Source organism: Camelina sativa, chromosome 20, assembly GCF_000633955.1.
Source record: "Camelina sativa cultivar DH55 chromosome 20, Cs, whole genome shotgun sequence".
Taxonomy (NCBI): Eukaryota; Viridiplantae; Streptophyta; class Magnoliopsida; order Brassicales; family Brassicaceae; genus Camelina; species Camelina sativa.
The window spans coordinates 12739828-12767092 of NC_025704.1; the positions used below are offsets into that span (position 1 = coordinate 12739828).

At 36.2% G+C, this 27265-nt stretch overlaps 5 protein-coding genes across 6 annotated transcripts; 2 read left to right on the plus strand and 3 right to left on the minus strand.

Annotated features, from left to right (window-relative positions):
• Positions 2 to 2707, minus strand: LOC104772472 (the record flags this gene model as incomplete). The annotated part of the gene is made up of 10 exons (XM_010497082.2): positions 2490 to 2707; positions 1980 to 2306; positions 1761 to 1826; positions 1497 to 1636; positions 1283 to 1409; positions 1119 to 1191; positions 906 to 1038; positions 648 to 783; positions 485 to 569; positions 2 to 159 (listed from the first exon to the last, which is right to left on the minus strand). Coding segments are annotated over exons 1-10 (1356 nt in total), but the record flags the coding sequence as incomplete, so codon positions are not given.
• Positions 3647 to 7329, plus strand: LOC104770627 (magnesium transporter MRS2-11, chloroplastic). The gene is made up of 14 exons (XM_010495080.2): positions 3647 to 4112; positions 4282 to 4354; positions 4439 to 4509; positions 4627 to 4712; positions 4811 to 4901; positions 5102 to 5170; positions 5748 to 5828; positions 5940 to 6105; positions 6192 to 6237; positions 6315 to 6395; positions 6475 to 6557; positions 6759 to 6802; positions 6881 to 7005; positions 7089 to 7329. Exons 1-13 carry the CDS (start codon positions 3726 to 3728, stop codon positions 6974 to 6976), a joined length of 1374 nt encoding a protein of 457 aa, XP_010493382.1. The 5' UTR covers positions 3647 to 3725; the 3' UTR covers positions 6977 to 7005; positions 7089 to 7329.
• On the minus strand, positions 7286 to 9687 carry LOC104770625 (SRSF protein kinase 2-like). 2 transcript variants are annotated; one of them, XM_010495079.2, is made up of 5 exons: positions 9594 to 9687; positions 9185 to 9501; positions 8099 to 9031; positions 7944 to 7991; positions 7439 to 7861 (listed from the first exon to the last, which is right to left on the minus strand). In XM_010495079.2, the coding sequence occupies exons 2-5, from the start codon at positions 9386 to 9388 to the stop codon at positions 7439 to 7441; spliced, it is 1608 nt and encodes a 535-aa protein (XP_010493381.1). In that variant the 5' UTR covers positions 9389 to 9501; positions 9594 to 9687. The 2 variants fall into 2 exon arrangements, with proteins under 2 accessions (XP_010493380.1, XP_010493381.1); XM_010495078.2 differs by lacking the exon at positions 9594 to 9687 and having other exon boundaries at positions 7286 to 7861; positions 9185 to 9582.
• LOC104770628 (cation/H(+) antiporter 3) lies at positions 11091 to 13792 on the minus strand. The gene is given in 4 exon segments (XM_010495081.2): positions 11091 to 12275; positions 12367 to 13425; positions 13527 to 13765; positions 13768 to 13792. Coding segments are annotated over 4 exon segments (2445 nt in total). The 3' UTR covers positions 11091 to 11153.
• LOC104770629 (protein SENSITIVE TO PROTON RHIZOTOXICITY 1-like) lies at positions 21683 to 23147 on the plus strand. Its single transcript, XM_010495082.1, has one exon. The coding sequence runs from the start codon at positions 21844 to 21846 to the stop codon at positions 22951 to 22953; it is 1110 nt and encodes a 369-aa protein (XP_010493384.1). The 5' UTR covers positions 21683 to 21843; the 3' UTR covers positions 22954 to 23147.

Sequence of the window (27265 nt, forward strand, 5' to 3'; positions counted from 1 at the left end):
ACAAAACCGATATGTACTGACTCAGACAGAATGTGTTTATCTCAGACTCATTAACTCTGGCAAGTAACCTCGCAATAACATTCCAAATTGCTCTTTTTGCTTCTAAGTCATCCAAAGCAAATGGTAAAGTACTGAATAAACCTTCCAAGAAAGAGAAATCTGCTTGCACAGATTCTTAGTGTTAGATAAAGACATGAAGCACTTAGATGAAACAACCAACAACACTATGCATATATTTTATCTGTTCATCCTAATCTGCAAAGTATGGCCCTTGCTGTGAATTGCTAAAAACATCTTCAGAATGCTTTCATCAGTACAAACATCTCATACTTGTTAAACAAATTTAATTATAACTTTTTCCTAACACCACAATTCCAGAATTCAGAACTAGGTAAAGAAAGTAAAGTAAAGTCATGTCACACTCTGCAAACCCAAATGGAAAATGCTGACCAGACATTTCATGAAAGTAAAGTAATTAGTTTACCTTCCAATACTTCTGGAATAAAATGGACTGTTTCCGACAGCATATTTGCGATCAAAACTCCAGCAGTAACACAAGATGCTGCCACCTACAGTGAAGATAAGTTTATTAGATTATAACTTGAGATACATTCAATGCAAAGCTTGTTGGAAAAACCTATAAATACCTCAGCTTTGTCCTGAAGTTTCATAAGATCACAGACTAGCTGAAATAGTTCTTTGCTAGAGCAACTCTCTTTAGAATGGCTATCTGAAGCAGAAAGGGCTTCAATAGCTCGGAGAATAATTTCAAGGATGGGGTACCTGAAACCATATACAAGGGTTCATACTACATAGTAAAGCATAACACTTGTTTTTTTTTTGCAAGAATATGAATGCCATTCATAAACACTTAATGACCATTAAGATGAATTTCTATTCTTTACCTTTCTGGAATTCTTTCTTTCGTCAACTTGCTCATTTCAAAAGAAAGAAGATTGATCAAGAGACTCGTCAAACCCAGAGTCATTAGTAGAGGGATCAATAGCTTCTCAATCTCCGGTTGACTTTCTATGATACCTAACAATAACCCTACACTCTATGGAGAAAATGGAAAGATATAGCAAATTCAAAAAGAGCCATGATAAACCAAAACTTACAGAAAATGGTTGAGGGACATGAATAAGCATAAAGTAGAGAGTTAAAGGAAAGATTTCCATCTGAAACTGAGTCCTATAAAATTCACCAGTTCGATCAACCTTTCAACCATCAATTCGTCCAGTACAAGAATGACTCAGTTACAAGCACAAATATCAGAAGTTACCTTCTCAATAAGATGTGGATTCAAGGTATTTTCTGCAATCCATAAAATACGGCGAAGTATATCATCAGACTGCAAACACTCAGCCCAGAGAGTACATCCAGTCCCAGAGAGACCTGTGGTTAGTATCCTATTGGAAACATATGTCAATATTTAGATAACCAAACCAACTGATGAACATGATTTACATTTGATGTCATAAACTGAATTTTTTTACCTACAAACTTCACTTAGGCATTGGGTATCATCAAGAAACAACTGCCCCACAAGTATATTGACGATTCCTGCTGTAGACTCTACATGTTGCAACAGACCTTCATGGCAAACAAGGTTCCTAATAATCCCTAGACAGATTTCCTTGCAAGCCCCAAAATGAAAAAAAAAAAAAAATGTAAACATCAAAATCTGTCAAGGAAGACAAACAAAACCAGAAAATTATCAGACTTGGCCATTGATCATAGATATACTATACACTTCTTACTCGAATGCGGGAAGATTCTGAAACCATAAGGTTTGCATGAAGCACTTCTAATATTAGGTTCTGTACCTGCAAATCCAATGTGAATACAAGAAAATAATCACAACTTCCAGCACATAGAGTTAAATACATGTAATGTAACCAAGCTGCTTTCTTGTCTACATGGAAACCAATACCATCTTTCAACAATTCAAATGTGTATTACTTATCTAAACCCATTACCATTAGCTCAGCATGAGTTCTACTAGCAGCAAGATCCCACAAAACACAACCATGATCTTCCCAAGCTTCTTCCACTGATGACCCCCTTACCATTCCCAGCTCCGCACATGAACCCACCTTGTCTTTCTCCTCAGAAGTGGATTCGTTATTGTAACCTCCAATGTCCATGCTCTCTGAACCACCATTGGAAGTGTCAACACCTTGAACCACATTATTAGCATTCGTATGATGGTTACGTCGCTCTTCAGTGCTCGAATCAACTGGAAGAAGCTTCCTTATCAGTGAAATAACATAGCTAGGATCAACAGTAGTCGAAATGTCGAACAACTGCAGAACATAGAGAAATCACTGTCAACAATACTACGAAAAAAAAACAGAACTTTCAATCGAAAATAGACTCTTCAATTGCCACATATGAAGAAAACTTGATCACATAAAGTACCATTGAAACTAGCTTCAAGCTCGATTTCTACAATTAAACTTGAAATTAAGAGCTATTGATGCTCTTACTTCATCAGAAGGAGGTGGAGGATGATGAGATGGAAACTCGTTTTCTCTTGCTTCACTAAAATCATCTTCTTCTCGAAATTTTCTTCGCTGGTTAGCTTCATCGTCTTCCATTGAACCTCTCTGGGTTTGTTTCTTTTCACCTTTGCCCTTATTTCTTCTCCTTCTCTCGCCCAGAAAATTCGAAACGCCTCTTTGCTTCAATATTAGGAAGTAACCCTTGTACTAAATCGTCTTTTGTTTTTTGACCTGCAAAGTATTCTATTTTCTTTTAAAGTACCTTAACGTTTTCAATAGAGCTAATGACATCCCTTTTGGATGAACCACGCAGACTCTGCCAACTGTTAAATAAAGCTCGGGACAGGTGGCAACACTTCACAGGTGAGAAATTGAGTAATCTCAAATTAATCCTCCGCCACAAAATTAACGGTCATCTACCACAAATTGTTTATTCACTAATCCAAAATTATTTTCTAAATGAAATAAAACATTTTGCTGTAAATAAAACATACTCTTGTTTGGACAAAATGTAGGATATTAAATTAAATATCTGTAAAATAATAACATACGAAAACAAATTTATGAAACAATTTTTTGTATTTTATTTTTAATAATAGGATCTATTTTGCCTTATACGAAATAAATATGATTAAACCGAAAAATATTTAGTTTTATTTTTGAAAAACATAGATAGAGAGATATATAATCATTTGAGATTTTAATTTTAAAATAAGATTTATTTATTCATATTATTTGTATCAAATTTCAAAAAAAAAAAAAATTTGTTGATTGTGATTTCTAATATATCTTTTTCATATATATAACTTCTCCAAAAATTTCATATTTATTTATCACACAAATTTGTGAAAAATGCCAATCGAAAATATTTGAGTGGGATAAGGAGGCATCATGTTTTATAAATCTTTCTAAATAATTTTAAAAAACTTTTTTTTCTTTTGACAACAGCATACAACATTGACTCAAACAAGCCAACTAGAAGGTAAATTGTTTACATAGGTATTAACTAGATCCGGAACTATGCGAACACGTTGCGCGAAATTATCCGCTTTACCATTCTCAGATAAGATCGCGGGACATAAACTAGGGAGAAAGCAGCAAATTTTTAAAAACTTATATAGAAAAGATGGATATTATTTTATCTTTATTTGTAAAATTATCCTTAAGCTAAAAACAAAACGAAGAATCTCTCCATACCAAAGCTTCTTCCTACCACCAACAATGGCGTTAACTCCATCTTCATCTTCATTCACTCCACTCCTCAATTCCTCCGATCATTCTCCTTCTCCATCTCTCCATTATCTTCTTCCTGGATCTTCTCCTTCCTTCTCTCTCCACTTATCTGCCCTGAGTAGAAGAACTCCGATCTATTTCGAAGCACTCAAAGTTTTATCATCATCATCGAGATCGAAATGTTTAGCGAAATCCTCTACAACCGCCGAAGATTTCGTCGGCGATTACGAATCCCTAAACGTTAGCGACGATGATGGCAGTGACAGTGGTAACAGTGATGGAGGAGATAACGGAGGAAGCGATGATTCAAAGAAGATCAGTTCTTCTTCGTCAACTGATTCTACGTCTCTGGGAATTCGTGAACCCGTTTATGAGGTTTTCATTCTTTCTCTTTTAAGTAAAAAGAAAAAAATGAATTGTGCATGTTCATATAAGATTCTGATTTAAGTGATTATTTTATATGGTTGAAGCTGTCACCTATGTTTGTGCCCTCATCAAAATTTTAAAACTTTTATGTCTCTGGAATATAATAAAAAAAAATAAGGTTGTTGAAGTGAAGGCGACTGGAGTAATATCTACAAGGAAGATTAACAGAAGACAGCTTCTCAAATCCAGTGGTGAGTGAAACAAAATTTAATCATCTCTCGACTGAATTATACATTTTGATCTTGATGTTGGTGAGTGTTACTCTTTTTTACCAGGTCTGCGTCCAAGAGATATACGAAGCGTTGATCCTTCATTGTTTATGACAAACTCAGTGCCATCTCTTTTGGTAAATTAGCTTCAACTATCATTTCTCTTTACTTGTGTGAATATGGCTATGATGAACCATCTCTACCTCACTACCCTGTATTTTATTTGTATATATGACTTTTTACATGTTATTTAGGTTCGTGAACATGCGATTCTGCTCAATTTGGGCTCTTTGCGAGCAATAGCAATGCGAGACCGTGTCCTTATTTTTGATTATAACCGGTAATTTTGGTAGCAGTATATCTCTTTTTTTTTTCTTCTCAGATTGTTCACTCTATTTTTTTTCAGTATTTGTTGATGTTTGTCCAAAATATTTTCAGGAGAGGAGGAAGGGCTTTTGTAGATACATTGATGCCTCGGCTTAACCCAAGAAGTATGAATGGAGGGCCCTCTATGCCATTTGAACTCGAGGTTGGTTTGGCTTCATAGATAACTCTATGGGATGGTGATTTATTTATGACACTCTTTATTTATGTTAGAAAAGAAGAAATATATGTTGTGTATACAGATCAAAGATTATATAAATTATCTCTTCAGCCCTGCATAACTTGAGTTCGAAATAATTTCAACCTCTGTGGTGTTAACGTTTCATTACTCTGGCTTAATTGAAGGCTGTTGAATCGGCGCTTATCTCAAGGATACAACGATTAGAGCAAAGGCTTATGGACATAGAACCCCGTGTGAGTATGAAAGCTAGTGAGTATATTTCATTTAGATCTTCTTCACTTTGACTGCTGGACTAGGACTTCCTCCATGACTCAGTTGCTTATTGTATCCCAAAAGTCAAAAGGAACTGAGTCATGTTATAGAGGATGAGACTGCCATTTTTCGAGTCGAATAATGCATTTTCCTATTGATATAAGTTTAGTTTCTGGTATAAATATCACACTGAACTGAGCATGAATCATGAAACGTTCTGACATAAAACCCTGTAGTTTTGTCCAAACATTGGCTTATGGCTTTTTATGATCAAACAAGCATAGCGAGAGGATGACTAGAACATCATTTCTAGCTCACCACTCATGAGCCCCACATCCGACATCTTGGTTTGCATAATCCTCTCTAAACAATGAGAGTTTGTCTTTATACGAAAACAATTTGTAAAGAAAGTTAGTTACAGATTGGGTTTCAAAATATCCTCTTCTTCTTTCTGCTTAAATCTTTCACGTGCATCCTCTGAACGCCTCACATACACACGATGGAGCTTATCATCATTTCTTTTGCTCTTAACTTTTATATTTGTGCCATTTGGTTCAGGTCCAAGCTCTTCTTGAGGTTTTGCCCAACCGCTTAACTGCTGATATATTGGAGGAACTTCGTATTAGTAAACAAAGACTGGTAAACTTCATTAAGATGTTTGTCTATGCATATTCTTGATTCAGTTGTTCACTTTAGAGAACTCAGTTTTCGTTTCTTTGTTTTGTATTTTTCCTTATACACTTTTTAAAGGTCGAATTAGGCTCCAGAGCTGGAGCTCTTAGACAAATGCTTCTGGATCTTTTAGAGGATCCCCATGAAATACGCCGCATATGCATCATGGGAAGAAACTGCACACTTAGAAGAGGAGACGATGATTTGGAGTGTACGTTACCCTCAGAGAAGCTGATTGCTGAGGGTAAGACTGCAAACATTTCCTCCGTGATAGTCACCACAAACACATGAATTTAACGAGATTCATTTTCTTTCTCTGGTTCTGTGCAGAAGAAGAGGAGGAAATAGAGATGCTCTTGGAGAACTATCTGCAGAGGTTTTGACTTTTACTCTTGAAGCACTCTGATATGTTATATTCTTATGTAGTGAAACTCTATGGCTTCGTCTGTGCAGATGTGAGTCATGCCATGGACAAGCAGAAAGACTTCTGGATTCTGCAAAGGAAATGGAAGACTCAATTGCTGTCAATCTAAGGTTCTGAAGATAACACAACACTCCTATCTATCAAATGAGTAGACACTCTTGTCATGATGCATTATTGTTTTATTTTCAGTTCTCGGAGGCTTGAGGTCAGCAGATTCGAGTTGCTTCTTCAGGTCGGTACATTTTGTGTTGCAGTTGGTGCTCTGATCGCAGGTACATTCACTACCCGTTTATGATTTGCAACCTTTGAACTGTGTTAGAGGCTTGCTTCTTCTTTTTGTATTTAAACTACCAACTACCGAGATTGAACTGAGTGTGCTATTTATACATGATCTCCAAGCCAACAATTCCTATTTTCCCCTGTTCATCAAATCATCGTAAAGGGCTTAAAACTCTTCTTTTGGGTGCGTGCAGGTATATTCGGCATGAACTTGAGGTCCTATCTTGAGGAACAAGCTGTAAGCCCTCATCATGTAGCCACATCTTTATACACTATTTTACCATCACTTCACCGTTAACATCTCGAGTTTATGCAGTCTGCATTCTGGCTAACAACGGGTGGAATCATCATAGGCGCTGCAGTCGCCTTCTTCCTCATGTATTCGTATCTCAGTAGACGCAAAATATTTTGAACCTTCAATCCTAAAAGACAAAAGAAGTGGTAAACCCGTCTTCAATCCTAAAATATTTCCGTTTTCCTTGAAATTTGATGAAGAGAGCTGAAAATAAACGTATATATTACAGGTGGGAAATCCGTGAAGAAGAAAATTTCATCACATTTACATTGTGGCATTAGGCCCCTTTCTAGGTGTTAGAGCGGAAGGAAGTTCATAAAAAGTTTGATATATATTTATTGTGTGGTCTCCATTGAACCCCTGTACTTGTGTGTTATGTCCTCATTGCGTATGCTCTGCACTATTGGTTACAGTTAAATCAGTGTATCATTTAATAAGCTTGTATTAAAAAGCAAATGAATTTTCAAATCTTTTGTTTTCAATAGTGAAGTGAGAAAAAACAATACAGTATCTAAATCTTTGATTCCCAGAGAAGATATTCAGAGGCAAATACAAAACTTTTTCAGGGATTATAATTTCTTAAGTGCGAAGATCACGAGCAGATTGACGACCTTCTCTTGCTGAGGTCTTTGGTTCCGAGCCATCAATGGCGATGTTCCCAACACCAACCTCCATCGCTTCCCTCTCATCCTTTTCCTTCGTTTTATTCTCATCTGATGCTTCTTCTTCTATGGGTTTCTGTGGACTCGATGACGGTTTTAATGATCTAGGGACCGGATTCATCCATGGGTGCGTTAGGCACTGAGCAGCCGTTGGTCTCTTCTCAGGTGCAAATCCAAGTATAGGAATGATGAAATCTTGCATAGCAATTGCATCTTCCTCGCTGAAGTCATATTTATCTGTTAAGACCTTGCTAAGTGGCCAAAACCGTAACCGCCTGATGTGCCTCAGTTCACCCTGTCGGTTGAAGAAATCTCGCGAATGGCGTCCGCCTAATGCAATCTATATAAACAAAAGATCCCGTTAAAAAGCGCAAAACCATACTTATAAACAAAAAGAACAACAGTGTTTCTCAAATTTTTACCTTTTTTGGCATCACCCCAAGAAGCTCCATCATCAATGCCAAGTGATCCTGAAACCAAAAGCCCGTTATGTATTACATAAGCTCTACTGAATATGAACGAAATGAAATTATTTGAGTTTTTTCACAGAACATAAGAAAGCTAGAGAGAAATATACCTCATCCCGCTCAAAGTTTTCACCACTGTGAGGATCGAATAGAACATCTCCGGTGGCAAGCTCAAAACAAATGCAAGCAAATGACCACATATCCGCAGAGGTTGAGTATTTTGAGCCAAGAACAACCTCAGGACACCGGTACTGTCTCGTCTGTATATCACTCGTAAACTGTTTATAAGTCCAACAAGCATTCCCAAAATCTACCAACTTGCATTTCCGATCAACATCCGCAAGTAACTTTTGCCTCGTGGATCGACTTCCTCTCCTATTTCCCCGACTCTTTTGACTATCATTCTCTGCATCTTTTACTCTTTCTGAACTCTCTTCCGACCCCTCCACATATGAATTTCCATTTGATCTTGCCTCAGAGTTAGTATCTCTCTCATTTTCCTCTGAACCTTCCACTTTCTTAGCTTTCTTACGAATCTTCTTTTTCTGATTCTTAGTCAAATCCGCACTGTAAGTGTAACTCTTGGGTTTGTCTTTCTCAGCCTGTCTCTCAGGAACATTCTTGTCCTTAGCGGTTGGAAGTACAAGAGGAGTACCTGCTTTCCTAGCATCTGCTTCAGGGTCAATGGTGGAACAAAGCAGAATGTTCTCCGGCTTGATATCAGTATGAATAATGGAGAGCTTGCGGTGAAGATAATCCAAACCAACTAAAATATGAAAACAGATCTCTTTAACCATGTGAAGAGGAACCCCTCGGTAATCACTGTACTTGATAACAGACAAGAGGTTATCTCCCAAATACTCGAAGACCATACAAACATGGTTCCCATTAGGACCCGCGTGCTTGAAATGATCAAGAAGCTTCACAACACACTTGTTATCTTCCTCATCACCTTCTGCGATCTGTTTCAATATCTTAATCTCGTCCATGGCTGCCTCAGTATAGTGCTGAGCACTCTTCTGGATTTTCAAAGCTACGTATCTCTACAAACAGTAAAATTGAAAGGCAAGATTCACATTCACATTTTATCCAACAAAGCTAAGCTCAATCCCAACAATGCAATCCTTATACTGATAAAACCCTAAAAATTTGATTATGTGTTAAAACGAACCGTAGAAGTGAAGAAAGTGACTTACAGAGTTGGGAGTGTCCCAAGCAAGCCAGACAGTGGAGAAATGTCCCCAACCAAGCTTACTCTGAATGACATAACATCCATTCTTGAAAGTATCACCCACTCGAACCGTATGGTAGCCTCCTCTCCTGTAATCCTCTGTTCCTTCGTCCTCTGACGAGTAGTCACTAGCATCACTCAGACGACCACCGTTCTTCTCATCCGCCATAGCCGGAATTGTTGAGAATCCTCAATCGATTTTGGAGTTTTTAGATGAGATCTGGGACAGTCAAATTCAGGGGAAAACCCCTAAACCCTAGAAATTTGGGAGAGCTTGGATGACTTCAAAAAAAAAAAAAAAAAAAAAGATCCGATTAAATTTCCCAATTTGAGCAAAATACCAATTAATGCAGATAAAAACTACGAAACCGAACCGAATGATTGATTATGAAACTGGAGATAGTAGTAGTGTCTGTGTCAGAGAATTAGGGCTTTCGTTGACTCTGTCTGAAAGAGAGTGTACGGAAGTGTAATTTGACAAAGAGAATTATGAGATTCTTTTAACATTCTAAAATAGCATAAATCTACAGTTCAATGCAAATAATTTAGTGGGTGAAAAATGTAGCAAGAAGGAATCGAACCTACCACCTCGAACTTCTATTAAGAGAATCCTTAACCTTTTCGCTACAACACAAACCATGTCCACTGTTAAATTTTTATTTAATTCTAAGTTTCAGGGGGCAACTGCCACTACAATCTATGGATATATCCACTTGTATATCTTGACACTTTTTTGAAGTGAACACCAACCGCTAACAACAAAATCGTAAAATTTCACGTGAACTTCAATGAAATAAACAAATAATATTCACAATTTATTTTATAGCCATCCAAAGTAAGATATTTTCACTGTTCACCGAAACTCGATACTATAACTAAGGTCATGGTGAAATTTGTAAATCTATGTAAATTAATACTCAGATAAATTAATACACACATAAAATAATAGAATTATTCGGTCTCAAATAACAAAATTTGGTAAGTTAATAAAATATTTAAATATTTAAAATTTTACGTACATATATTATCTCACTAATATCATAAATTAATAATCATACAAGTTCTATATATATATATATATATGCATTGATATGTTAATGTATGCTTTAGTGTGATTTTTTTTTTAAATTTTTGCTAGAGCTTATGACTATATAGAAATTATTAAGTTATGTCTTTAAATGATAGTATTGTAGTATGCTTTATAACTGTCATTAAAGTAGCCAAAACTTTCTATAATTTTTCATTTATTATAGGGCAATTGTCATAAATACCACTAAAATAGGTTTTTATTCCAAAAATACCACAATTTAGTTTTTTTTCCAAAACTACCACTAAAATGTATTTTTTTCCAAAAATACCACATAATTGAACTAAAGTTTTAATACTAAAAACTAATTCCTAAATTATAAATACTAAACCCTACCCCTAAAAACTAAACCCTAAAACTAAATTTGTCAACCCAAACATAAAAAAAAAATTCTACATTCTTAAAATTCAATTTTTTGTGTTAGTGGTAATTTTGGAAAAAAAACTTTTGTGGTATTTTTGGAAAAAAAAACTAAAATGTGGTATTTTTGGAAAAAAACTTTTTTAGTGGTATTTAAAGGAATTTCTCTTTATTATATATGTATATAAATCATTTTCATTTTGATAGTCTTACAAACTAGTATATGATTGGTTAGGTCATTTATCATAAATTTGAATTTGTGTATATTATTTGTATAAGTGAGTTCGTATATAGTCTTTGTAATTTTTTTTGTCGAAAATGTATTTTTGTAAGTATAAAATTTCAATGCTTGAAAATTTTATCGCCCTTGTGTATTTGCAAGAAGTTAAATTTGCATGTGCTAAGCAAAAAATTTACAAAAGAATGCTCTTCTTACAAATAAATTTCTAAGACTATAATGAAAAGAATGGTACCAATACTTATGAACCTAAATCATAAGCTGTTGTTGTTGTATTACCAAAACAGAAGCTTGGCCATTAATATCATGTGAAGTCAATAGATCACCAACAACACCAAGCTCCTTAAACTCACTCCATTCCTCAAGCCCTTCTGTGAACACACTCGTCCTTCCTTTCCCTCTTCCCACTATGAACATATCAAAATCGTTTGAAAGCGATTTCAAGAAACCAGATGTCTCAGAGGCGTCTTCAATTGCTTTCTCCGAGTAGAAAATGTCTACTAATGTGTTGCTCTTCACATCTCTAAGAAGTTCATCGTCAAGCATTTTATCCCATTCTGACTTTTCCCGTGCGTTCTCATCGGTAGTGATCATTCGGACAATGGTTACAGTGATTCTAGGGTCTCGAGCCATTCGTGCTGCAAGTGTCACTGCTTCTCTATCGTCTTTACCGCCTAGGAAGACCATACAGACATTGTATGTTGATAAGTTTGAAACAGCGTCATTAATGGTTCTTCGTCCAACACTGCTTCGGTACACAAAGATTCCGACAGAACATGGTGCAGCGTCAAGAACGCTCTCGTTAAGGTTCATGATCATGCTACTGTTTGAGATTATAGCGGATCTGTCAGCGGACCAAGTCTGGTGAAAAGGAAGAAGTATGAGAGAAGTAGTGTTGTTGAGAGCAAGCATACAAATGTCTCCATGCATCGTATCGGGCATAGATATAGCTGTGAAGGTGCTTACGAAGACCGATCCGTAGAACTCTTTGCGGAATTTTTCAAAAGAGGCAAGTACGTTGTTTGAATAAGACGTCTCCTCTGTTTTGAGAGTTTGCAATTTGTGGGAAATGAAGATGGAATGGGCTTGTCCTACGAGCTCCAACAAATGGAGGACATAGGTTGCAACAGGAGATTCCCGGGACGGGCAAGTAGCTTCAAGAAGATTGATCATTGGACGTATATCATCTGTTCTGTAAATGCAAGACAGAATCCTTAGTTCAGAGTTTGGTTTCAGGTGCTGCATATTCCGCTTCTCGTACCCTGCGTACATCCTCGCAGGATCATACAAGTACCGCAATATCGGAGGTATGATTGCGGAGTTCAACATTATGTAAAGACACGCGACAGTGAAGGTCTCGGGACGAACAGACTGCAACATTCAAAGCATAAACATGAGACATAGTTTACATATTTAAATATAATATGATAATGGAGGCATATGTGTTTGTATTTGTACATACCCCTCTTTGGAAGGCTAAGGCGTAAGCGCCGAGCTCGAAGATGCCTTTAAAAGACATGATAAGAGATAGAGCGAAGCAGTCTTCCATTGGCATACGGTAGAACAAAGCAGGAACGGTAGTGAAGATGAATTTGACGACGAAAGATATTAATATGATGAGTATAATACCTTTGAGATCTTTCCAATGAAACAAAGCCGTGATATCGATCTCCGTGGAAGAAGAAGCAATGAAGAACGGAATAAAAGTGCCAAATATAGCCGACTCAAACTTCTCAATGATTGCAGAACCTAAAGGAGGGCCATGAGGAACAGCAAGACCTAAGATGAAAGGTCCCATGAAAATAGATTGCTTGCACCAATTTGCAAGAATGGCTGAACCAGAAACCATAACAATGATTGTAGTTAAGTATATTGGCTTGACGGGACGACCAGAAGGCGTTTGTTTTATAATGTAGAACATCAACGGTCTGAAAACGTAGATTGCAACACAAACAAAGAGAACCACTATCCCTGCTCGCTTCAAAGGACGGTCCCCTACAATAACATCTCCTATAAACACACTACCGAGCCGTGTTTGGTCGTCCTTGAGCTCCTTCATGAAGATGAGAGCGGAAGCAAGAACCGAGGTACTGAAATCACTAACTACAGCAGAAGATATCGCTAGACGACCGAGCTCTGAGTTCTGTAGCTTTAGCTCAAAAAGAAGGTTTCCAACGACAGGGAAAGACGAAAGGCATTGGATTGAATAAATCACAACATACTCCAATGAATTGAGAGTATTGTCTGATTTTTTCGTTCCTACGTCCCTTAAGTTTCCGAAAAAGATAACGGAACAAACCAACGTGGAAAGTAAAACAGAGGAGATCCCAATGGTAATAGCTTTTCTCCCCGTGGTTCGGACCAAACTCATGTCCATTTTAACTCCCATCAAGAACCAAAACATCATGTAAGAACAAGCAGCAGTAAGACTAAACACAATCTCTTTGTAATCTTCTGAAGAAAAAAATCGTCTCGCCGCTGAGTTCTCCTTTAGGAAAGTCTTGCTTAAAAGAACACCAGTCTACAAGATAACACAACACAACAAAAACCTCAAAATTTAGAATATATCCTTATAATAATAACAATATGGAAACGTTTTCAAGGTTTTCCAATAGTACGTACAAGCATATGAGAAGTGAAACGGATCATGCCGAGACGTTGGAGGAAGAAATGCAAGAATTGCCAAAGGAAAGAGATGATGAGAAATATCATCTGCAAGTGTGGAAACGCGTAACTCCAGAAATGAACATTGATGTTTGGATCTGAGAATTTTTGTTCAGGCCAAACACCATTGGAGCTAGGGTTGAGAGGTATGACGTCACAAATCATGGTTCCTTGTCTCCATGTGTCTCTCAGGTAAGCATCTTATTATCTCCATAGTCCTCCATTGATGACAAAACCCTCAATGGAAGAGAACAACAAAAAAAAGATTGCAAGAGCAATGTACGTGATCAGAGATGCATTACAATTTTATATAAATTTATCGACTTTTTTACTGTTTGGGTAACAGAATCAAAGGAACAAGTGATCATCTGGGGTTTTGAAACCCTAAAAATAGTTAGTAAATGTATGAATAGGCAAAAGTAGCTAACAAGAAACAGGTTTCGACGACAATGTAAATATATATTTATTATAAGGATTGTCTGATTACTGTTAGGTTTTTTTTACAGGTTACAACTTAATTCTGCTAATTTACAGGTAACTGAGCCAACTACAACAACAAATCCCAAAGGTGAAGAAGATAATTAAATAAACTAAGAACGCGATACCAAATTTTCTCCGGAATCCAATAATATTTCAGACTACGATGACGAGTGAACAAGCACCTCCGATCTCTGCCTCAAGCTCTCGTCACATAAATAATTATCTTGTGTAGCAAGCATATATAATTTTTCCAATATGAATTTTGCTTTTATCTTTTGTTTGCATCTAAATTGGAAAACTAAATTTTGTATTGAACAAAAATTTAATGTTTCCTTGTATAGAAGAACAAAGATAATAGGAAGAAAGTTCCTTTTGCTTATTATTGCATACTCTGTCTTAAGTGTTTATATCAGACTTAAAACAGTGTTGCTCTAGTCCTTTGCACACTTGTCATCAACCTCGAGGTTGAGAGCATTGAACATATTTCTTGTCTCTATTTGTGGTCCTTTGTCACAACCTATGGCTTGTACTTTTGCAGCAGCGTGATTGTAGGACGCTGCCTCCTTCTTCTTATCCGACCGTTGCTTCAGCGTGATTGTAGTAGGCTTGGTGGGCTTCTTCATTTGGGTGTTATTATTATTGGGCTTTAGCAAAGTTCCATTCTTCTTCAAAGACTCTGTTTCCAAAACAGTTTTTGACTGTTTCACCTTTATACTCTCCTGCAAACTTAGTGTGGGTGGCAAGACCATACCAAGTTTGTGTCGTAACACAGCAAAAGGTTTAAGTGGAAGCGATTTCGTGAATATGTCTGCAATTTGTAGATATGCTGGTACATGACTAACCACCAAGACCCCCAGAGCTACTCTCTCGCGAACATAGTGATAGTGTGTTTCAAAACTTTGTTCGAGAGTGAAAAACAGGATTAGCGGCTAGGTATATGGAGGAGAGGTTGTCTCCGTAGAGCTCAGGAGTGTCTGGTTGGGGAATACGTAAGTAGCGAAGCATGTTGCTGATCCAAGCTAACTCTGAGGCAGTTTCGGACAATGATCTGTACACAGCTTCAGTCGAGCTTTTGGAGACAGATGACTGCCGTTTTGAGGACCATGAGATGATATTGCTACCAAGAAAAGTGCAGTAGCCTGTTGTGGACCGTCTTGTTTCTTTGCAGTCAGAGTGGCTGCTGTCACTATAGGCACTTAACTTGAAATTTGTGTTTTTGTTGAAGAAGATGCCCATAGTTGCTATTCCTTTAATATATCGGAGAATCCTTTTGAGCAGGTGAAAGTCTGACATGGTTGGTGCATGCATTTTTTGGCAGACAAAATTCACTGCAAACTGGATATCAGGTCTTGTTAGAGTGAGGTACTGTAGTTTCTCAGCCAAACTCCTGAAGTAGGTTGGATTGGAGAAGAGATCTTTCTGATGTGGCACTTGATTGAGTTGTTCAGGTAGAGGTGTAGGCATTGGAGCACAATCAAACATTCCAGCAACTTTAAGAAGATCCTCTGCATATTTCTGTTGTGAAAGAAACAAACCATTAGCGTGATGTGTTGCTTGTATACCCAAGAAATACTGGAGTTTGCCGAGATCTTTCATTCTGAAGGCTTGATTCATACTGTCTAGGAGCTTGTTGAGAAGAGTTGTGTTGCTACCGGTGATGACCATGTCGTCCACATAGAGAAGTAGCAGAATCATGTCCGATCCTCTGTCGTATATGAACAGAGAGGGATCCTGCATATTACAAGCAAAACCAAAATCCAGTAAGAATGTACTAAACTTATCACACCATGCTCTTGGGGATTGTTTGAGTCCATAGAGGGATTTGTGAAGTTTCCAAACATGATTTGGTTTGGTTTTGTCAACAAATCCTGGTGGTTGAAGCATATACACATCTTTAGTGAGATCACCATGTAGAAATGCATTTTTAACATCCAACTGTTTCAATTCCCACTGCATTACTGTGGTAGCATGAAGAACTAGCCGTACTGTAGCAGTTCTTACAACTGGACTATAGGTTTCGAAATAGTCAACTCATTCTTCTTGATGGAACCCTTTAGCCACTAGTCTAGCTCGCAGCTTATCTAGAGAGCCATCTGCCTTTAGTTTTGTTCGAAAAACCCACTTACAGCCAATGATATTCATGTTTGGTTCAGGTGGTACGAGAGAGAACGTGTTTGTTTCTTTACAGTTATCGATTTCTTCAGTCATCGCATCAGTCCAACCTTCATCTTTCAAAGCCTCTGTTACGGTCTTAGGTTCTAGGTAGGAAGCTTTGAGAGTGAGAAGAGCGTAACGAGGATTAGGCTTTCTCACTCCTGATTATGATCTTGTTTTCATTGGGTGAGTTGACTGAGAGTGTTGGTTCTCTCTTTAATCTGTGAGAATCTCTGCAGTTTGAGTCGTTGTTGTGTCTTCATCATCGTAGGACTCTGATTCGACTTGTGAAACTTGATCCTCTTCATTAGTTTGAACAGATTCGTTGCCTGTTAAATTCTCGATGCACTCTTGGGGTACCGCAGGAGCTTCGGTAGAGACTGCAGAGGTCACTAGTTGTTGAGACGAGACTGCAGGCTTGGTTGCTGGGACCGTTGTGCGACTCAAGGGAGGAAAATCATCATCAGTGAACAAAGTTTGACTCTGTTCTGAGGTTGACGAAGCTTGAGTCAGAGCAGACGTTGGTGGATGGAACTAGAAGCTTTGCTGCCATGCTTGCAGGAGCTTTGATCCTCCTTCGTTGTGAAGATGTTTGTATACATCGAAGAATGGAAACTCAGTTTCATTAAACAAAACATGGCGGCTGATATAGATTCTTCCTGTGGGTGGATACAAACACCTATAGCCTTTATATTTGGCGTTGTAACCCAAGAAGACGCATCGAAGGGACCTTAGATCAAATTTATTTCCTGCATAGTCCCTTAGAGTTGGATAACACGTACAGCCAAATGTCCGCAAGGCTGTGTAGGTTGGAGGAGCTTGGTAGAGCTTCTCATGAGGACTTTGGTTGTCAACTAGAGCAGTAGTAGGTAGGATATTGCTCAGAAAGTTTGCTGTGAAGAAAGCTTCAACCCAAAAATGTTGAGAAACTTTGCTGCTGCACATCATGGAGAGACCCAGCTCAGTAATGTGTCTGTGTTTTCTTTCAGCAAGACCATTTTGTTGAGGAGTATAGGGACAAGAAATGAGTTGTTGTATCCCACACTGACCCAGATGATTGAGAAAAGGTTTGTTTGTGAACTCACCACCACCATCACAGTGAAACATTTTAATTTTGCAGCCAAACTGATTTTCAACAAGCTTCTGAAAATTGTAGAATGTAGAATAAAAATCTGATTTATTTCTCAGTGGATAAAACCAACAGTATCTAGACCAATTATCAATCAGAATTACATAATATCTGAAGCCTTGACCAGAAGTAACAGGAGAAGGTCCCCAAAGATCAAAATGAATCCTCTCTAATGGCCTAGTTGCAACAAACTGAGAATCTGAAAAAGGAAGATGACTACTTTTCCCAAGATGACATCCCTAACATATCTGCTTGGTACTTTTATTGATGATTATAGCTTTATTCTTCACTAACTGCTCCAGGATCTTCTTATTAGGGTGTCCAAGACGTCTATGCCACACCTCATCAGACGCTGCTTGTTGTCTTGACGAGTATAATGCTTGGAACGGTGGATCCTTGAGCACATACAGACCCTTACGATACGGACCCAGAGTGAGAAGCTTCTTTGTTACCTTGTCCTTAACAAGAACCTCATCAGAATCAAACTTAATGGAGCATGGATAATCTGTTGTAAGTTTAGAAACAGATAACAAGGATTTTGTAATACCAGGAGCTACTAGAACATCCTTAAGAGGTAAATTACCTGATGTTGTTGGTAGAACAACAGTACCAGTGTGTGTGATTGGCAGAAAGTTCCCATCTCCAAGCATGATAGTGTCGCTACCAGTGTACTGACGTGATTGCTGCAGGTGACCAGGAGAGCTAGTGACATGAGCGGTTGCACCACTATCAGGAACCCACTCGTGACCTCCTTGATCTGTGACATCGGTTATACGCAGAGCTGCTAAAGCTGCAGGGAGTGGTGGTGACTGGTAGTTATTGTCAAAGCGATGCCAACATTGAGATGCTACATGTCCTTCCTTTCCACATATTTGACATACTGGTCGGTTGTCATTGGAGAAGTTTGATGAGCCCAAAGAGGAAGACATTTGCTGATGAAATCCTCTGCCTCTGGTGGAGTATCCGCCTCTCCCTCTAGATTGATGTGAGTTTCCTCGTCCTCTATTGTTGTAAGAAGAACCACCAAACCGCTGAGTGTTGAACGCCAAGTGAGGAGTAACGTTTGTTTCTTCATTATAAGACATGAGGCGGTCGTGATAAGCAGTTAGACGAGGAATCACATCGTCGAGAGTTGGTGACGGAGTAGCATCCAGAGTGCCCTCAATCGAAGTTTTAATCGGTTCATACTCACGACTTAGACCATTTAAAGCAGCAAAGATTTTCATTCTCTCACTAACAGGGCTTCCTGCAGAGGCAAGTTGCTCACACACACTCTTAAGATCTTTCAAGTACTCTAGCATAGGTTTCTCTTTCTTTTCAGTGTTTTGCAGTTTTCTTTGTAGACCAAACAACCTAGCAGATGAGACCTTACTAAAGTGTCCAGCCAGGAAGTTCTATACCTCTTGAGCTGTTGTTGTTTTGATGACCTCCGTGAGAATGTCTTCTGTCAACGAGCCAAGGAGCCATGCTCTGACAACTTGGTCTGACCGGATCCAGGCCTGGTAGGCTTGATTTGGTGTGGAGTCGGCGTTGGTAGCAGAAGCAGGACGTGGAGTGGATCCATTGATGAACCCTAGGAGCCCTTGACCGCATAGAAACGACTCGAACTGAGACTTCCAGAACAAATAGTTTCTCTCTGTAAGTTTAACAGTAATGCACTTTGTAATTTTTAACACTGGTTGTGAATATAGCTCAGTGGACAGTGCCATGGCTCTAATAACATATAGAAGAACAAAGATAATATGAAGAAAGTTCCTTTTGCTTATTATTGCATACTCTAGTGTTACATAGGAGATATGGATTCTATTTATAATCAGACTTAAAACAGTGTTGCCCTAGTCCTTTGCACACTTGTCATCATTGCATAGGAGGTTGAGAGCATTGAACATATTCCTTGTCTCTCTCTGTGGTCCTTTGTCACAACCCATGGCTTTTACTTTTGCAGCAGCATGATTGTAGGACGCTGCCTCCTTCTTCTTATCCGACGGTTGCTTCAACGTGATTGTAGTAGGCTTGGTGGGCTTCTTCATTTGGGTGTTATTATTATTGGACTTTAGCAGAATCCCATTCTTCTTCAAAGACTCTGTTTCCTAAACAGTTTTTGACTGTTTCACCTTTATACCTTGATCCCTTGAAAATGGTAATTTTAAAACCCGTTCGAAGTTAAGAGTGAAACATATTAGTCGTAATCGTAATATTTTGTAATGAAATCATTCAAATAGAAGTTTTTTGGCACGTGAAATACATTACAGTTGTAATGGTAGCAGCAACTTATTTGTTTTAAACGAAAACGTTATTTAATACAAAATAAAAGAAGAAAAAACGTTATATAACGTGACATTTTTTTAATTCTTCCAAAAGCTTAAAATAAGTACTCATGCCAAAGTTAGCTGAAGAAAACAGCATTAATCACTCATATGGTCACTTCAAAGAAGTTCCGATTAGTTTATCAATAAAACTAACTATACTTCTTTCGTAAAAACAAAAAAAAATGAACACGCATGAGCAGAAGTAATTTAACATAATTGCAACTCATGCCGATGGCCGCATTATTAATATTTCCTATAAGATCCAATCATATACGCACACGTATAAATGTGTGTATGTAAGCAGATAAAGAGGAATGAATGTAGTCGCAGTTTTATAATAACGGATTAGAATGTAACATCCTACTATATTAATTGAGAAGTACAAATATGAAACTAACCTTAAAATGTGTAAAAAATTACATTCAATTGCCATTAGAAAAAAATTAATTAAGCTTAATTAACTAATTTAAATAAATATAATTAAAATAAAAATCAAAAACACAAAAAAAAACAAAAAAAAAAATCAAAAACACTCACATATCAAATATTAAAAAATCTAAAAAAATATTTTCTCTTTCTAATAAATTATGGACCAAATTACTAATTACTTTTTTAAAAAAATATATAAACCAATCAGAATTTTAAAAACTAAGATTTTATATCCAAGTATACAATACAATTATTTTTCTCTATTTTTAATAAATAAATTCGAAGATTTTGTTAAGATTTCAAATTATGATTCTCCTATCATATTTATTTTATTTTATTTACAAATTGTTTAGAACTTTCATATAATACTTATAATTAATAAAATGCATATTTTCTGCATATGTTATGATTTGAATTTTTTAAAATGAAGATATATTACTCAATGTATGAAAATATGTGTTTTAATTTCCGCATTGGCGGGTTGGTAAAACTAAATTTACATATAGATGATAAATTAATAATTTTTATTTACTCACAATTATAATATTAAAATTATTATTTTATATTTCACAAAATATGATGCAAATACAACAAATAAACAATATAAAACTGTAATAATACGTCAAAAATAAAATACTTTAATATTCTAAAATAATTAGTATTCAAATAGACTAATAGATTTATATAACAATTAAAAATAAATATTATCTCAAACAAAATATTTTTTTTAAAAAAAATAAAACAATAATTTTTATTATTATATTATAATTTTTTTTGAAAATGTTAACCCGTGCTTTAAGCACGGGATATATCTTAATAATATATTATGTGAGCTTGACAGTTATATGAATGTATATCCAAAGAATACATGAAGAAAAAGCCATGAAAGAACACTAACACTTGACTTAGGTTTATCATTATTTAATAACATTGGGATTGACCTTCTTCGTTTATTTTAAGGTATAGCTGACAAACTCTTCAAGGTTTTATGCGGGGGAGGTTTTAAGTGGGGATGGTCTTTTTTGCTCTGTCAAGTTGACTTCCGAGTTAATCTTAATCACATCACATACTTGTATTATTCCATTTTCAAACCTAATGTAAACAATTCATACATATGACATATGCATTTAGGGAGAAGAAATAAAACATCATTCATGACGACAAAATTAAAGTTGTAATCTAATGGATTGTTTTACTATTGTCGCTTGCTTGCCACCATCCGAATGTATAAAAATCTGTATCGCATTTTGTTGACACTAAAAAAAAACAAAATACACAAATTATAAATTTTACGTACCCTTGTTTATATCTGTATTTCCTAAATATCAAGTAATAAAGTAGATATAAACACTTGAATATCTGAATTTAAAGAAAAATAGTATAATTTGACCGTTTAGTATATCATGAATGTTTTTGCATCGATCAAAATGTCTATTCAAAATTTAAATCACTAATAAACAGCAGGGTTCATAGTATCGTTAGGTTCAATAGATTTTTTCTCAAAATTTTACCCAATTTAGTATGACATCCCGATTTTGTTTGATAAAATGAACCGAAGAGACATTATTCTATGCATGAGACACGTATTTGTTTGTGTGAATGTATGCCGCGAGTATTTTATACGGTATAGGGTAGGGTGTCTTCTTCAAGGCATCTAGAGTCTAGACCGTCTGGCATATATATGAAACAAACATATCACAAAGAATATAGAGAAGCAACAAAATCAAAAGAAAATTTAAGAACAGAACTCACAATAGATTCTTCATATACATAGATGACGAATCAAGACGAGCATATTACAAGTAAAGGTGAAGGGTCAATGTCTAGCTTCTCCGGGACGACCACTAGTTCCTCAAAACATATCTACCTTAATCCCGTGACGGCGGCTGGGACGAAATCATTGGAAGAGGACGACGTTTCACTCTCTCTTCTATACAATCTATCTACCTTACAAGACAAAGTCCATCAGATCCAATCTTTGGTCAGCTTCTACATGATCTCTACTAATCACATTAACCAATCATCGGGGTCAACGTCTTTGGCCGTTGCTAACATCGGAAGTTTAGTTCAAGAGATCATCACGGCTGCTTCTTCCATGTTGTTCGCTTGCCAACAACTCCACATTGGATTTAACAACGACAATGATATCCATAACGATCAAACCGCAGATGCAATGGTTTTGGATTTTTCCCGACAAGAAACGGACCCGGGTCGTGATTTTGTGCAAGAGTCGACAAACCTTTTTGGTGTCCAAGAAAGAGGGCAGATCTCGTTTCCCGACCATAATCATAACTGGTATGGCACGGAAACCCTAAACCCTAAAAAAGATCATCATCATTCTTCTAAACCAAGACTCGGGAACTACGAGATATTGGAACTGGATGTAGCGGATCTACTAGCGAAATACACACATTACTGTCAAATTTGTGGGAAAGGGTTTAAGAGAGACGCGAATCTAAGGATGCATATGAGAGCGCACGGGGATGAGTACAAGACACGTGAGGCGTTGATCAGCCCAACGAGCCATGACAAGAAAGAAGAATACTCGTTAAAGAAACATTACTACTCGTGCCCTCAACAAGGGTGTAGATGGAACCAGAGGCACGAGAAGTTTCAGCCGTTGAAATCTGTGATTTGCGCCAAGAATCATTACAAGAGGAGTCATTGTCCTAAAATGTATATGTGCAGGAGGTGCGGTGTGAAGCATTTTTCGGTTCTGTCTGATCTTAGGACGCACGAGAAGCATTGTGGGGATATAAAGTGGGTTTGTTCTTGTGGGACAAAATTTTCTAGGAAAGACAAGCTTATGAGCCACGTTTCTTTGTTTTTGGGCCACGTACCGGCACATGGGTCGTCCCAGCCGCCGACGATCACCTTAAAGTAAGATTATAGGAAAGTTACAATTCTAAAGTGATTGACGTACGTATATCAAAGGAATGACTTGTGCATTCAACCCTCTCTTTTTTCATTCTTTTTTCAGGAGTTTCTGTATCCTTTAAATTAATGTCACAAAGATAAAGTTGTATCCTTTTGTATACTTTGTGCATTGACGTTAATGTTACAAATGATTTTGGTTCTGATGGTGATGGACTGATGGGTATAATGCATGTATAGAGTTTTCACCAGTCACAAAAATCTGTGGAATCATACGATTTATTTTTAATACACAAAATATATACAGTATGTAGCTATATAAAATATAAATGAAAATCCCTTTTCATCCAGTTTGTGCATGTATTTTACATCGTCATTTTAACATATATACGCTAGAAAAATTAGAAACTTAGCTATAACTCAGTTAAAAACTAGTTAAACGACGACAGTGTAATTTGCAGCTTGAACAATTTATGGTAATTAAATAATACAATGTCTACGGGCATCTCCAGCAAGCACTTAAAACCTCAATATTTGAGGTTTTTGACAGTCCAACAAATCTTCAAATCTTCAAATTTTGAGGTTTTGAATAGTGAAACCTCAAATTTGAGGTTTCACTATTCAGAACCTCAAAACTACTTTTTATTTTCAGTTTAGTCCCTATATTTATGTCTTTCATAAATAATTGTATAAAATTTAATTAAGAAAACTTAAGCACACTAAAATAAATTTAATAAACAAAAAATAATTTGTAATATTAAAAATAAATTTAATAAACAAAAAATAATTTGTGATATAATGACCGCGTGCATTATAATGCATAACATGATAATTGAAGATGAAGATGATATCAATACACCTACTAGAGATGAAAGATCAGCATCAGAAGTAATTTCAACAATTTTTAGCTCGTAATATACAAATAAAAAATAAAGAGGCTCATTTATCACTTCAGAATGCTTTGATTTATCACATATGGGAGCATTACGGAAATAATGCTTGATTAATTTGCTATCTCATATGTAACTTTGTAAAATTTATGTTTATGTGTGTTTTATTATTATATATGTAATTTATATTATCATTTAACTTTTATTATGTAATATTGTGTGTTGTATAATAAAATAAATAATATTTTGGATTGTATAATAAATAAAATGTATGTTGTTACAAAAGTCAACAAAACATTTGCGTATACAAGTTATATTGGAGCCCATTGTCTTAATTGTTACAGTAGTAATTGTCTATATTTTTACTCTATAAATATGGACGTATTGTTTCACTTGTATGATACACCTCTTCTCCATAATAAAATGTAAACTCCCTTTCTCCTTTAGCTTCTCATATACACTTTTCAGATTATTTTAGATTACTCATATTTTTATTTACGATACCCAAAATACTAAATTAAAACACGTTATCAGCACGATCACTCTGCCAAGTTCATGACCAATTTATCAAGATGATATTTATTATTACAGGAGCGCGGCTCTGCCGCCCCATGACATTTTAATGCATAATGATTTATTTACTGCTTTGATTTATTTTTCTATTATGGATGACTTTAGTCACCATAATTTAAATATAGTTTTTATGGATGACTTTAATCACCATAACATATTTATTGCTTTTATTTATTCTTTAATTTATTGCTTTAACATGGATGATTAAAAGTCACCATATTTTATTTATTGTTCTAATTTATTGATTTAACATGGATGATTTAAATCACCATAATTTACTTACTTTTTTTTTGTTATTGCTTTAATTTACCATGGATGATTTAATCACCATATAATTATCATTTTATTATTTTTATAAAAGGAGGCTCTGCCACCTAAATATATATACATATATATATAATTTTATACTTTTAACTAATACATATTATTGTAGATCAATTATATCAAATTTTTCTTAGAAAATAATTTGATTTATTATTTTAAGTCTCAACGGTCATAAGTGAAAAATTAAATAAATTTTAACTTTTCTCACTTTTCAAACGGATACTTAAACGGCTAATGAACAGTGAAATTAATCTATATATACACTCATTTTTACTCATCTATTTCACTCAAATTTTTCATCCCTTTCAAAATCTTCCTAAAAAATTTAATTAGTTTTACTAGGAAAAATGATTCATCCATTCTTAGTTTTTGTAATAGGTTTTATAATTGTTGCTATTTACGGTTTACTCTTTGGAGAGTTTTCTCCCGAAGAATTTTTGATGGTTCTTATTTTATTTTTTTATGTAATTGTGTTTCTTGTAATTGCGCTACTTATGCAAGCACCTCCTATGTTTTAAAATTAAAATAAATGAAATCTCTAATTATGTTTTTATGATTTTATTTTATAGAAAGAAAGAAAAACAAAATGGCAAACATCGAGAAGCTCCAATTCCTGGCCTTAGATATCACTGGAGCTAACTTCATATCTTGGACTACCAATGTCGAATTACATCTACAGTCTTATGGGTTAACTGAAACCACAAAAGAGAGTAATAAATCGACGGACCAAGAAAAGGCAAAATCAGTGATCTTCCTTAGAAGACACCTTGATGAAAATGTCATATATGACTATGCACACATGAGAGATCCCAAAGAGTTGTGGAAGTCCCTGAAGGATCGATTTGATCATCAAAGGGACATAACTCTCCCACTTGCTCGGGATGAATGGGAAAGTCTAAGATTCCAAGACTTTGACAAGGTGATGAATTACAATTCAGCCATGTTGGGAATTGTCGCCAAGCTAAGATATTGTGGTGAAACCATCACTGAATCCCAGATGCTTGAGAAAACGTACACCAGGTTTCACAAGAATCACATCACTCTGCAGCAACAATATAGGTTGCGTGGATACACCAAATTCTCAGATTTGATTGTGGCGCTCTTAATAGCTGAAAAGAATAATGAGCTCCTCATCAAGAACCACATGTCTCGACCCACCGGATCAAAAGCATTTCCTGAGGTTAATGCATTGGATGTTAAAAATCCGGTGAGAGAAAATAGAGCTTTTCGAGGACGCGGCCGCCGAAACTATCGCGGACGCGGAAGAAGCTATAACCCTCAAAGCAGGAAGTCATACCAATGGATTGGCTCTGAACAAAGTCCGAAAGGAAAAGAAATCCAAGCAAACACCACCCAAAAACGTGAGAGTGCTTGTTTCAGATGTGGCACTAAGGGACATTGGTCTCAGGTATGCCGAACCCCTGCACATCTTTGTGCTCTGTACAAAGAATCTGCTAAGGGCAAAGGCAAGGAAGTGAACCTTGCAGAACATTTGAGGGTACAACCCACCTTGAGGCTGCTGACTTCGCAAATGATCCTGATGAGGATGTCCTTGCAGAAAACTAAAATGCTTGTCTTATGAAACTCGAATTTCCGACAATTATGCCATAAATAAGTCGATGTTTGTTTGAAATTTCCCATATTTGTGTACTTCTATTAACTATCTTGTATAATTATTGTGTGCTTTATGAATAAATTTGTTTTCAATTTCTATTAACCAATTATATTTATTTCACACAGAAACAAATGGATCACATTACAAGTGGAACATTATCTAAGACAAATCATGGAGACATTTGCATACCAGATAGTGGAACAATACACACTATTCTGAAATATAAAAAATATTTCTCCGATCTGAAATCAACAAAAGTTATTGTTAATACAATATCAGGTCCCACCGACTTAATTGAAGACTGGTAAAGCAAACTTTGCATTACCTAACGGGACAAAGTTTTCGATAAATAATGCATTATTTTCTCCAAATTCAAAGAGGAATTTGTTGAGTTTTAAAGACATATACCTTCAGGGATATGACACTCAGTCTGCAACTGAGAATGGAAAGAAGTTCATGTACATTACTTCTGAAAAATCGGGGAAAATACATGTATTGGAAAAATTACCAAGACTCCCGTCAGGTTTGCACCATACATACATAAATTCAATAGAATCACACCTTGTGATCAAAAGAAATCAAAATGATTTCACATTGTGGCATGATCGCCTTGGTCACCCAGGCACCACAATGATGCGAAAAATTATAGAGAGCTCACATGGACATTCACTGAAACCCCAAGAGATTTATCAGGGGAATAAAATGACATGTGTTGCATGTTCTCTAGGAAAACTGATTATAAGGCCATCGCCAACCAAAATCGATAAAGAATTACCAAAGTTTCTTGAACGAATTCAAGGTGACATTTGTGGACCTATACACCCACCATGTGGACCATTCTATTATTTCATGGTAATGATAGACGCGTCTAGTAGATGGTCACATGTTTGTTTGTTATCATCTCGAAATATGGCATTTGC

Coding starts and splice junctions, on each gene's coding strand:
- LOC104770629 (XM_010495082.1), top strand. CDS start 21,844: ATGACGAATCAAGACGAGCATATTACAAGTAAAGGTGAAGGGTCAATG.
- LOC104770625 (XM_010495078.2), bottom strand. CDS start 9,388: ATGGCGGATGAGAAGAACGGTGGTCGTCTGAGTGATGCTAGTGACTAC. Junction 9,032..9,184: donor CTTGGGACACTCCCAACTCT/GTAAGTCACTTT, acceptor TACTGTTTGTAG/AGATACGTAGCTTTGAAAAT. Junction 7,992..8,098: donor AAAACTTTGAGCGGGATGAG/GTATATTTCTCT, acceptor TTTTGGTTTCAG/GATCACTTGGCATTGATGAT.
- LOC104770627 (XM_010495080.2), top strand. CDS start 3,726: ATGGCGTTAACTCCATCTTCATCTTCATTCACTCCACTCCTCAATTCC. Junction 6,238..6,314: donor TTGGAGAACTATCTGCAGAG/GTTTTGACTTTT, acceptor TCGTCTGTGCAG/ATGTGAGTCATGCCATGGAC. Junction 6,803..6,880: donor CCTATCTTGAGGAACAAGCT/GTAAGCCCTCAT, acceptor GAGTTTATGCAG/TCTGCATTCTGGCTAACAAC.